Raw genomic sequence first — 12683 nt, 5'->3', positions numbered from 1 at the left:
CTCTCAGCGGCTTTTGATACCGTTGACCACGGTATCCTCCTGGACCGCCTGGAGGGGTTGGGCATTGGAGACACCGTATTGTGGTGGTTCCGGTCCTTCCTCTCCGGCAGGTACCAGAGGGTAGCACTGGGAGAGGAGGTTTCGGACCCGTGGCCGCTCACTTGTGGGGTGCCACAGGGTTCCATCCTCTCCCCGATGCTATTTAACATCTATGTGAAGCTGCTGGGGGCTATCATCAGGAGGTTTGGGGTGCAGTGTCATCAATATGCGGATGACACGCAGCTCTACCTCTCATTCAAATCTTCACCAAGGTTGGCCGTAGAATCCCTGTCCAAATGTCTGGAGACGGTGAGTGGCTGGATGGGGAGGAATAAGCTGAAGCTGAACCCTGACAAGACCGAGGCACTTTTGGTGGGAGACAAGAGGAGGTTGGGGGATGTTGACCTGGTGTTGAATGGGGTACGGCTACCCTTGAAAGACCAGGTCCGCAGCCTGGGGGTCATTTTGGACTCCCAGCTGTCCATGGAGGCTCAGGTGTCAGCTGTGAGCCGGACAGCGCTGTATCAACTCCATCTGATACGGTGGCTGCGCCCCTTCCTTCCGGACCATCTGCTCCCATCGGTAGTACATGCCCTGGACTCCTCTCGTTTAGACTACTGTAATGCGCTCTACGTGAGTTTACCCTTGAAGACGGTTTGGAAACTGCAGCTGGTACAGAACGCGGCGGCTTGCCTGATTAAAGGCAGCCGCCGGCGAGATCACATCACTCCAGTGCTGAAGGAGTTGCACTGGTTACCAGTTGTTTTCCGGGCCAAATTCAAGGTGTTGGTTTTGACCTTTAAAACCCTATATGGTTCCGGCCCAGCCTATCTTAAGGAGCGCCTCCAGCAGCACCAGACAGGCTGCTTAACAAGATCAGCCTCGGATGGCCTTCTCTCTGTCCCATCAGCCAGGACAGCTAGACTGGTGGGGACGAGGGAGAGGGCCTTCTCTGTGGTGGCCCCCACTCTGTGGAACTCCCTCCCTAGGGAACTCCGTCATGCCCCCTCTTTAATGAGCTTCCGTCGTGCATTAAAAACGTGGTTGTTCAGGCAGGCATTTGGGGTGGGTTAGGGTATTTTAGAAAATGTTTTTATTATAGAATTTTATTGTTTTAAACTGTTTTATTGTATGTTGTACATCGCCCAGAGTGGCTGGGTGACCAGCCAGATGGGCGATTAATAAATTTAATAATAATAATAATAATAATAATAATAATAATGTTTTCACCTGTCGCTGAAAAGAGCACAACACAGGCACCAGGTGACCCTTAGATGAGAGCTGAACGACACATTACCTAACGCCTAGCGTGCAGCTACGTCTGTTCTTTTATCCTTACTCAACAGCAAGTGTGGTAGACTCAATTCAAATCAGGTTCCTAGTGTGTGAATAGGGGGGATCTGCCCCTTCCCCGCTGTCATGGTCCCAATCTGGTTTGGGACCCTTGCATCTGCAATTTCCATAGGAAAGGAAAGCTCCCATTGAGTTCCTTCTCCCCTCCACAATGCAAACTGCAGGCATGTCTGGGTCAGGACCACAGTAGCAGACAAAGAAATCCCCTTGTACTAAGTTCCAGGGCCTCCTGAATCTGGATCAGGGCCCCTATACTTTCTTTTGAGTAAAAAAAAGTACAGACGTAGCTGTGTACTACTTATTAAAATTAACATTTAGTTGGACTCCAAGGCTCCATTCAGACAACAGTTCCCTTACTAGGATTCTACCAAGGAGAGAATGGAGGTGGGTCTCAGGCTTGTATGCTGCTCCCCCTGACTACAGGAAGAAGAAAATAATCAAATGTATCCCATGTTCAAAATCTCCTTTACTGATGCCTCAAAAAAACCATCAGTGGGGAACAACTACAGTTCCCAACCTCCCCTCAGGTACAATCCTGAGAAGTAAATATCAGGAACTCTTTATATTTTATTACCCAGAACATGACAAAGGTTTAGCAGATTTAGTACCATCTGTTCCGAGGACACTGTAGTCAATTCAGAGGCAGCTTTTTTTAATTGACATCTCAATTCTATTAACTTAAAGTTATGCCATCACAGGAAAACCATCTCCCTGCATCCCCCATAGAGGAGGGTCTAAATATTTTCCTGTGATCAGAACATGCTTGAGGCTAACATCACACTCTCAAGGGAGCATCCTGTGAAGATAAGCCCATCCTTGTGCCTTGCTGTGTTCTCTGCACAGCTAATGTTAAAAGCCCGGTCCTGCTTATTGCCTGGATCCATTGAACAGCCCCTGCCTTGCAGGCATGTGTGCAGTCAGTGCAAGCTCAAGACATTTTGATGCCTGAAGCAGAGCTCAAATGCCCCCTCCCCTCCGTAGAGACCACATTTTGAATGGTGCAGCAACACTAATTCCTGCCTTCATCTATTGCCCCACTCCTCATGGTCTGATCTGCTTCATCCTGCTGCACAGCAGGGCCAGCCCTGTGTGCAAATCCACTGGAAAGGGTTTCCACAAGCCCATCTGCATTTGCAAGGACATTAAATGCTCTTCAGACAAAGTATGTCCAAGACTCTTTTGAACCCGTAGTAGCCCATACCAGTACCTTCCCCTTTTTCCTTCCTTTCCAGTCCTGTGTCTTCAGAAACTTGATTTGGAAACATTACTGTTACACACACCCTATTTCTACAAGCACTGAGAAGTTCCAAGGGTGCAGCACTGACGTAGATTTGGTTCCCTTTGGGAGGAGGTCACTGGAGGCTTAATGGTGTTCTACAATATTTGATTTACAAGCAGATGGATTGAGCATAGGTGGAGACTTAGCTCAAACACTCCAAGAGATAGGCAAACATCCACTGTTCTCACACCAGATCTTTAAAGGGACAGCCTGCACCCCAAAATGCTCTTAGTTTAGAGAGTCCAAAAACTCAGCTCTCACAGATCTTAAAGTGGCCACTGTGGAGCAAAGGAACTTGAAAGTGAGATTAGAGCGAGAACCACTGAATTAGAATTCATCAATAGGTTTAATTCTATCACCAGAGGCTTGAATCAGGATAATGGACTTTTATCAAACCTGTGTTAATTGGCTTATCTAGTGCGAGGATGTTTGTTATCAGCCAGCTACAGTGTAAATGACCACTGTTAATAATGCGATTGCCAGTCTCAGTACTTTCTGGATTTAATTCCTCCTGACCTCACTGTTTACAATAGCCCCCCCCCCCCCATATGTACTGTATAAAAAACCTGAAACTCTCCATAATACTCCATTCATCTGATGAAATGGACGCTAGCCCATGAAAGCGTATGCCAGAATAAATTTGTTAGTCTTTAAGGTTCCACAAGACTCTTTGTTGTTGTTGCTACAGTAGATGGCTACCCCTTCTAGAAATTATATCTTCTTCTCTGTCTGACTCTAACAGCATTCTGTTGTTCTTTCTGTTTCCTACCTTTCACACAGAGACCTAGATTTTCTTAGCAGGGGGTGGGAGAGAAAGGCATATCCCCTTTGTCTTCTTTTTCTATCCAGAAGCTTCATCCAGAACAGTCCCAAATTTCCTGTATCAAGAAGCACTTGGCTAACTATTTAGTTCTCATAGCAACATTTCCATATTATGGGATATGAACACTTTTTGTCAAGGTTAGCCAGGTATTGCCCCAGGGCAACCTACAACTAGCATTTGCAACATGTATTTTGTTGCATGAAAGCACCTTCTGGAATGGCCATATGGGGAAACGGGCACATATGCAGACCCAGGTTTAGACTGAAACAAAGTTCTATTAAAATAAAAAACTCGGATATTTCCAGCAGAATATTTACTTCAGCTTTCCCCAACCATGGTGCCTGGGAATAATGGCAGCTGCAGTTCAACACATTTGGAGGGCACCAGGTTGGGGAAAGCTGATCTACTTTACCTAATGAAATACTAGGCACAATTGGTGGTAGAAACATATGACAACAAAATTAACATATATATGTATATTTTTATCTCATTAGTTTTATTCAAACGAAGTGTATATTTGTAAAAGATAAAACTTATCTGGACACTAAACAAATACTATTCCATACGAGTTTGATCCTAGTATTTCAGTTCATTCTTTAGTACATTGCTGGTAAACCAAAATAAATGGTTACCCTCATAAAATTATTATTATTAGCTTTTAATTCTCAAAATAAAAATAGCAGTTATGTTTGCTGTGAATCACAAAATAGCTAAATTTGTGAATCTAAACTCGTAAATTTGCATTTAGAATAGATTAAGCCAACATACATACCAGATTATGACCCACAGATTTAAGTGGTGATCCTAACCTATTGAAAAAATCGCTAGTAAGCATGTATAGCACCAGTCTATTGCAATTCAGTCTGAAAAACCCAGAACATATGGTTTAATGGTTTAATGTTCAATACAAAACAGTGATTATATTTAAAGCACGTTGCGTAACAAGGGTTAAAGAATGTATTTTTGTATACTTGGGAGTAATGCTTAATTTCTGTCAAGCAGGAAAGAGCTTATTCTGGGTGCCAATTATTAACATACTTTGTAATCATTTGAGCTTGAGCTGCTTTATTTTCCTGCTTCTAATACGGAACCTGCTTATTTGGCTGTTTCTCAAGTTACTCCCCTCAGGCAGCTTGAGCCAGTAAAACTGGATCCTTTCATCTCTGTGGAGCTTACTGACAATCAGCCGTCTGGTTTCCTAGGAAACAAAATCTTGGCTAGAAATAGTGAATCATTTCCAGGTCACTTTCAACATGGAGAGTGGAGCAGGAAGGCACTGGACTGAAGAGGAGGTTAAAGCCTTGTTAAGCGTCTGGTCAGAAAAAAACATCAGAAAGCAACTCCATGGAACACTAAGGAATAAAGGAATATTTATTTACATTGCTAAAAGGCTACAGGAGTTGGGGATCTGCAGAGACTGGAAACAATGTCGTGCAAAGTATAAAAACCTGAAATATGAATATAGAACAGTTAAATATGCCCACAGCTCAGGAGATGCTACAAAGACCATGAAGTTTTTTCATGAACTGGATGCCATATTGCAACATGAACCTGTCACACAGTTAACAGGGGAAGAAAACGGCAGGTGTTCAGCAAATGACATCATAAATGCCACCAGGGAGAACAATGAAGGTAAAAAAGCTCTCTTCCTTACTATCTTTATCTAAAATACATCCAGGCTGATAGGACTCAAACCCACATAATGCACCACAGATGGCACAGTTGGTAGAACAAACTGACTTAATGCGCACCCTCCTTATCCGTGTGCATGTGGGTGGGGGGGGGGAAGGTAGTTCACTGCACCAGCGTTTCTATAAATACATAAACCTGATGAAGTTAAACTAGCTGCTAGAGCTAGCTAATGAAGCCTTATTCGGGGCGGGGGGGGAGAGAAAAACAGAACAGTAGGGGCCTCTAAACTTTTATTGCTTTTTATTAGTGATTTATGTGTAACAATTCATATATTTTTGCAGCTGTACTTCAGAAAGGAGACAAAAATAATTTGGTAATGAGCAACAATATGGTCTCAATTGCTCTAAAATGACATATTTACACTCAGCTGGAATGAAAACAAAAGGGCCAAGTATGAAAGTCACATATTAGGAATGATAGAAAGATGTTATTCCTTTTGAAGTATCATTTTTCCAAATGATTTATTAACTGCTAAGGGACTAAACACTTAAAACTGGTATGATGTCGTTCTAAGTCATCTGTGTGTTAACTACTGAAATGGCACACAGGGCAGCTGTGATTTTTTATACAGCTCTGCATGATGATGTGCGATATATATATTGCTTGCCCCTTACAAATCGGAAAATAAAATTTAGTTAGGCCAAATGCTACAAAAGAAGTCAGAATACAAAGGTACTTTTCATAATTAAATAAGGTAATTTGCATATTACTATTCCCTAAAGCAAACAAACATCACTTTGTAATAGTGGGATGAGCTTATCTTTAGAAACATGCTTGGGAGATATTTTAAACTGCTTACTTATTTCACCATCTTTAGTCACTTGGTCAAATCTCAGACTGCAAGGAGGGCCAAAAAAGCTCCAGAATCCTCTGCAATCCATATTTATCTTACATGAAAAGTCCGAAGAGATTATTTGGACGTTTAAAAAACAAATGTTAAGCAAAGTTACATTTTGTGGGGAGCAAATGAATTTCATAACAATTACCCCTCCCTCAAAGCGAACCAATATCCCTTTAAGACACAGAAAGAGAAGGTGGCTGAAAATAACCACCTTGTCTACATAAATAGTTTGATCTTTTGTTCTAGCCTGAAACACAGCACCAACATTTTCCAGTTCTGTTTTCACCACCTTTCAGTCACATTCCAATTGCTATACGAAGCATTGTTTTCTGGTATTCATGGGGAAAACACAGACTTTGGTCCTTCCCCCCACGGTAAAGGGATTATGTGGATCATATTCACAGAAATTTGCTGGACAACAAACAAGAATGAAGTGCTTGACCAATACTTCCCATCAACTATCTTCTTTTTTCATCTTTTAATAACAATAAATAATAACAATTAATGCTACCAATTATCCTCTAATCAGCTTAGGGCAGCTTGCATGGCATCCCTCCACCCTTTTATCCTAACAACCCTGTTAAATAGGTTATGCTGAGATATACTGACTGTTCCAAAGTCTTGGGTTATTAATAACAAAGAAGCTAGATTTGTAAGCCATGAACAAACCTTGGTTTACAATCCTGGCTCCAAAGGGAGCAAGCCAGGAATCCCAGGTTCAGACAACACACTAAGCAAACCATTTATGGTCTTTGTAGCCACTTGTGCTAGTGGGATGAGCCTAGTGGGAGCAAAAGGGCTGCATGAACCACCAGCTTGCTCATAGTAAACTAGGATTCACCAGAATCCTGGCTTACTGTTCTGTTTGAACTCAGTCCACAGCTGCCTAGTCAATTTCCTAATGGCGGAAAAAGCAACAATACTAATATATTGCAACTTGGATCCAAAGGTTCCCTTCTGCAAGGGGAAAGCCTCTTCTGTTTATGAAAAAGCCATTTCTAACTTAACAGAACATGTTGCACCAGAAAAGTGAACCAAAATCCAGTTAAGTTCTTCCATTTGTGCAAGCCCTTGTGCATCCAGTTGTTTAAGATCATTTGTGTCCCCCCCCCTTCTGTATTGTAAGCCTGGGGGGTTGCTACCAAAGTTGCTCAAACCTGCTGGACAGGTTTGGCCTGGCACATTCCATTGTTATGAATACTAAAGCCAATATGTTGCCATAGGAACTAAATACTTAACTATTGGGGGAAATGTTCTGGATAGGAAGAAACATCAGAGGAGACCTCCCCCTCCCCCACCCCCCAGCAAAGGAAGAGGTAATTCCTGGCTGGCTTTGCACATAATGAGAACTCATGGGTTGTTTAAACCAGGAGCTGTCGGGGCCATGAGCAAGGTAATGAGCGCACTGGCTCCCACATGCTCACCACTTCCATTTTGAATCAGCTCCAATCAACAACCCAGGAAGTGTTCCTGGGATGTGATGTCTGAACCCAGTACTCTGGGTTGTTTAAAAAACCCAGAGTTTAACCCAAAAATCACCCATTGTTTGTTGTTGGGTTAAACTCTGGGTTGTTAAACCCTACAGCAATCTAGAGTTCCAGGCTCAGACATCACAAACAACCCAGGAGTGGGGAACAACTCAGGAATGGGGCATTCCTAGGTTGTTGATTAAAGCTGATTGAAAGCAGAAGTGACGAGTGTGTGGAAGGCAGTGTCCTCGATCCGTTGCCTGTGGCCCCACCAAGTCATGGACTAAACAACCCATGTTTTGGTGTTATGTGCAAACCAGGTCCGTGTGTGCGCAGGTAAAGGAGAAACTGCAGTTTGGACTCAGTTATAGAGAAAGGTATAGAGAGATGAGTTAGGGATCTGTGAGCATTTCTTGGTGCTAGCCATTTCTCTGAGATGAGAACAATGGTCTTTACCTGCTGGAATGTTTAAGCTGTGCTTCCATCTATGCTCAACTTCTATATTTGTAAATAAATGAAAATATTACAAAATGCCAAGAAACGCCCACTGACAGACTCCCAAAGGGGTAAGCGCTGCACTCCTGGAACATCTCACTGGTTTCATTTGTACAAAGGAAGCCCTAATACTGGGGTACAAGCAGTCCCCCATCGCAGAGTGCTTGCAGCAGCTGTTTGCATGTTTAAACCTGAGTGCTTTACAATGTGGAACTGCATGCACCTTAGCCATTAGGGCTTGCTTTGCAAAAGGGATCCTCATGCACCCCATAAGGGGGCATGTAGTTGCGCAATCCCTTTGTATGCTGTGACATAGCTCCAGATACATAGTCCAAGTAGTACCATAGCCTTCTCCAATCTGGTGTCCTCCAGATGTTTTGGACTTCAACTACCATCAGACCAGCCAGCATCAGCAGCTGGCAGTTGTAGTCCAAAACATCTAGAGGGCACCAGGTTAGGGAAGGCTGTACTAGCATTTGCACAACTGTTCACCGAGGATTACTAATGGGTGAAATTGTCTACTCCTACTCTAACCCTTTTTACATGCTTTCTTCCATGGGAAGTCTGAAAAATGTTTCATATGTTACAGGTTCTTATATGGAGATTATTCATAAATTTAGGAAGCAAAAAGACTGTGCTTCCATTAACTAGGGCCATACTGTTAAATCCCACCTCATGCCTGTACATATGGATACATGTCTTATTTTTTTACAATATTTATATACTGCTCTACATTCAACAAGATTCCTGACAAGTGAATAAAATAAAGAAAACAGAATCCAAATATAGAATTAAAACAGTTAAAATCACATTATAACATGAAGAGTGGTATGAGCCAGGCTATACATGCAAGATGGATCACAGCTGCACTTTTTTCCTGCAAATGGTCACATCATTCTATTGCGTGTAAAGTTTTTGTATATTTTTATACTGCTAAGGTTTCAATCCCTAACCCATCCACTCTGCTGTATTAACTTTAGACAACGTATGAGTTTAATTGCTTATGAACTGCAACCTAATTAAGCACACCAGATCCAAATTACCTTTAGAATTGGACGTATTTAAAAAAACAAGTACTTATTTTCAGCTTTAATTTGTTACAGTGCAGAACAGGGGTTGGCAACCTTTCTGGGCCTGTGGGCATATTTGGCAATTTGAGAAACTGTCCTGGATCCATTCACAATCCTTCCCCCCCGTCCTTTCTCTTTCTCACACACACATGCGGCCACCATCCATTCAGAAATACAAGCACACAACCCTCTCCAACCCCGCAAAGTTTCTCCCAGCTGACTCCCCCAGCCCCTGCTGGCTTTCTGGTGCTCTCCTTCCCCAGCTCCCCACTCACTTTGCTGACCTGCCAGCTGGCTTACCACTGCCCTTCCTAGCTCCTCCACCCCACTGCTCTGCCTAGACCCCCCCCCATACACAGCTTATCAGACAGAAGTGACAGGAGCCCCTCTTTCTCCCCCCCCCCGGCCCTGGTGGTTGGGCATGCTGCAAAGCACTGGCTTGCAGTCACTTGCTAGCTTCATTTCATGGGCCAAAGGCATTTATGGGAAATGAAGATGGCAGCCGCTAGAGGCTCTCACTTTGCTTTGAAGTGATCCCAGCTGCCAGTAAGAAACTCTATTATTATTTTTAAAAATAAAAAGTGGGAGGGGTAGGGCACTTTGGTGGGCACCAAAAAAGATGTCTGGGGGCACACTGGTGCCCATAGGTGCCATGTTGCCTACCCGCCATGTAGAAGTGGAAGATTTGATCTTTCATCCAGAGCCATCAAAAGCCTGGCTTTCTCATTACTAAAGAATGTGAAGCAGAGAGTCATTCTTGTTTGGCCATACATTGTCTTTATGCGGTAGTTAAGATTTCCTTTTTATCAAGCTTTGTGCTTGCTTTATTTGACTTACATAGTTTGCTTTGCTTGCATGAATTGTGCCAACTTGTGCTACAGGCATCTCTATCATTTTGTGTATTCCCTTCAGTACATTATAATTGTGAAAGTAGTTAATAATATTGGATCCAATTGAGAAATGCAGACAGCTTTAGGTACCACTGAAACCAGTGGGCCTTAACTGTGCGTGTTCATCAAGTGTGACTGAAGCATGCCTAGACCTTTAAGAGATGTATGGGTATTTCATTCTTTCTTTAAAATAATTATATACTGCTTCCCTTTTTAAGTGGTTTGCAACACATTATAAAACAATGCATCATTATAAAAGCATAACAACATCTAGACAAATTAATGGTTGAAAAAAGCCAGATAAACAAGTATGTTCTTAATCATCATTGGAAGCACATGAGCATTAGTGCCTGACATAGTCTGCATGAAAGGAAGAATTATTCATACATGATCTTCCTATCCTTTCCAGCCCAACCTCATCAGATTGCTATGTTAAATGGAAAAATTGGCTTGGATCCAATGGTGCCCTGAAGAAGAGGAAGGGCACTTCCACTTACACAAGATGGATCCCTCTGATCTTCATCAATTCCCACTGCAGTCCCCCATGACACACGGATCTGGAAGGTCTCTTAGGAGTCACTTTGCGGGGATGCAAGGCAGCAGGGACTCTTTATTTCTACATCTCCTCTCTCTCATTCTCAATTGTCACATGTAGAGCTACTTTAAAAATGTAGTAGTAAGAGTTAAACTTGCCATATATATTTCTTGAAATTAGTAATTTCAAGGAGCTATGAACACTAGCTCAGTTCAAAAGATCATATGCTTACATGTCAGGCTTGTAGCTTTTCCATTAGAAAGCCATAGCCCAAGCATGGATTCACATTATATGTTTCAATATGCTGTATACCTTTCCTACATACAAAAGTCTTTCATTTTCATCTCAGGTGAAGTCTCAGTTACACTGGAAGAGGAGGAAGATGCTCCTGCAAATCCACTACTTTTTATTTCCCACTGCCGGCCCATTCAACTAGGTAATGAATGATGGCATATGAGAGAGGGGGTAGGGAGAATAGGTTATTCCTCCTCGTACGATTTCAGAAGCATTAGAATGATACTGCTATGTTCGGAACAAAACAAGTGTGTTGGAAAGGCCATAAAGTTTCTCGCTCAGATTTGGGATTGGTTTCTTACTACACATTTCTGCAGTATTGGCTTTAACTTCTGGGTAAAATATAAGACAAAATTATTTGTTGCGTGTATCGGTGCATGTCTTGGTTGAAAATAAGAACATGGGATGATTATGGAAGGCAAAGGAAGTAAGAACTAAACTCAAGGTTCTGTTTATCGCCATGCATTTAAAGCTATGAAAAACGTTCCTTCATTGTCTGAGAGCCAGGACAGACCCATGCATGTGCACAAAGCACTTCAGCTTGTGCACAAAGGGTGGCCCATTTTTTATTTCAGGGAATAGCCTCTTCTGTCCCATGGGGTGCTGATTCAAAGGGCTCCTGAGCTTTGTGAGGCTGTTCAGGGGGAGCTGAAAAGTCTCCGTGTATGTGTGAGGCACTTTGGATCCTGATTGTTTCAAATATAATGGTTGGCAAAGACTCCTAGTGGCCAACACAATGTTCAATATGTCAATGTAAACATAGTAAGAATATGAATGGGCAGCAACCACATAATCAGCCCATCCTACATAATTTCTTGTATTTACACATTACCAGATTAGTACAGGATGGAGCCACGAAAAAAACACAAACAAACCCCTGTGATAATGAAACAGGTCCCCAATTTCTCATAAAAACAAAATGAAGTTCTGCTAACAGCTGCCCTTTTATCCACATGCACAGTCCTCGAGGGCTGCACATATACCCTACTGATAGTTTATTCAAAGCTTCTTTGGAAAATTAGAAATAAATTAGTCATTCTGAAATATACTATAGTTAAAATGTGACATTTAGTTAATATGTAGACCGTGCATCTGTATTACAAAATAAAAAGTTACAGGACATTAAAAATTAGCTTGTATAACTAGCTATGTAGAGTAACTACCCGAGCCTAGTTAATGTGGACCATACTTGTTAATGTTTCAGTTCTTTATGGAAGGTATTATAAGAAGCCTGCTGAAGAAGAGAGTGTATGTTTTACTTCTGTAGGAATTACTCTCCCTTCTTAAAAGGGCTTGGCTCTTGAGAGGGCTTGGTATACCTCTGCTTTCAGTCTGTTTGCCCCCACCAGCTACTTATGGTCACTTCTGACACTACACCAGTGGTGAACATCCACACAAAAAGCCTACTCACACAATGCAAGTAGTCTACTCATGTGAAGAGTGTAACACCAGAATGACTAGTCCAGCCTTTCCCAAGCTGGTGCTCTCCATCAGTGTTGGAATACAATTGTTGGAATTGTGGTCTAACACATATGGGAGGCACCAGGTTGGGGACAGCTGGATTAGATGCAGATTCCAATTTTCCCATTCACGGAAGAGCTGTGATGAGTTCACACACAGCTCGGGCTGATGTCATATAAGTAGACCTCCCATGTGCAGATTTTTCACCAAAGACAGCCTAGTGGCTTTTCAAAACCAACTCAAAGACAAGAAGCAGAATGGTTCCTCTGGGAGTGAAGCAAAAAGACAGACTATCAATCTGAGGCAAAGTGACGGCAGTTCCTTTATTAAAAGTTTATTATACACATTATCTACAAAGTAGATCTATTTATCTATCTATTTATTTACTGCCTGTGTAAAGTGTGGAGATGCCACTCATCATAACAATTACATTAGCTGAACT

General features: G+C 42.3%; 2 protein-coding genes across 6 annotated transcripts in view; one reads left to right on the top strand and one right to left on the bottom strand.

The window, feature by feature from the left end:
• PPAT (phosphoribosyl pyrophosphate amidotransferase) overlaps positions 1–12683 on the bottom strand; it is a 61640-nt gene that overhangs the window by 22633 nt on the left and 26324 nt on the right. The gene's annotated exons all lie outside the window — the stretch shown is intronic.
• Positions 4739–12683, top strand: part of PAICS (phosphoribosylaminoimidazole carboxylase and phosphoribosylaminoimidazolesuccinocarboxamide synthase) — a 53085-nt gene continuing 45140 nt past the window's right edge. For all 4 annotated transcript variants that reach the window (XM_084856699.1, XM_084856697.1, XM_084856698.1 and 1 more), the window contains exons 1-2: positions 4739–5126; positions 10836–10922. In XM_084856699.1, the coding sequence (XP_084712825.1) occupies positions 4748–5126; positions 10836–10922 (466 nt within the window). In that variant the 5' untranslated portion in view covers positions 4739–4747. The remainder of the gene's footprint in view (positions 5127–10835; positions 10923–12683) is intronic.

The sequence above is a fragment of the Heloderma suspectum genome, chromosome 5 (genome assembly GCF_057233095.1).
Source record: "Heloderma suspectum isolate Gila_16-S chromosome 5, 16-S_ref, whole genome shotgun sequence".
NCBI lineage: Eukaryota > Metazoa > Chordata > Lepidosauria > Squamata > Helodermatidae > Heloderma > Heloderma suspectum.
The sequence above is the reverse complement of the archived record's forward strand: the minus strand, read 5'-3'. Positions and strand labels throughout refer to the sequence as shown.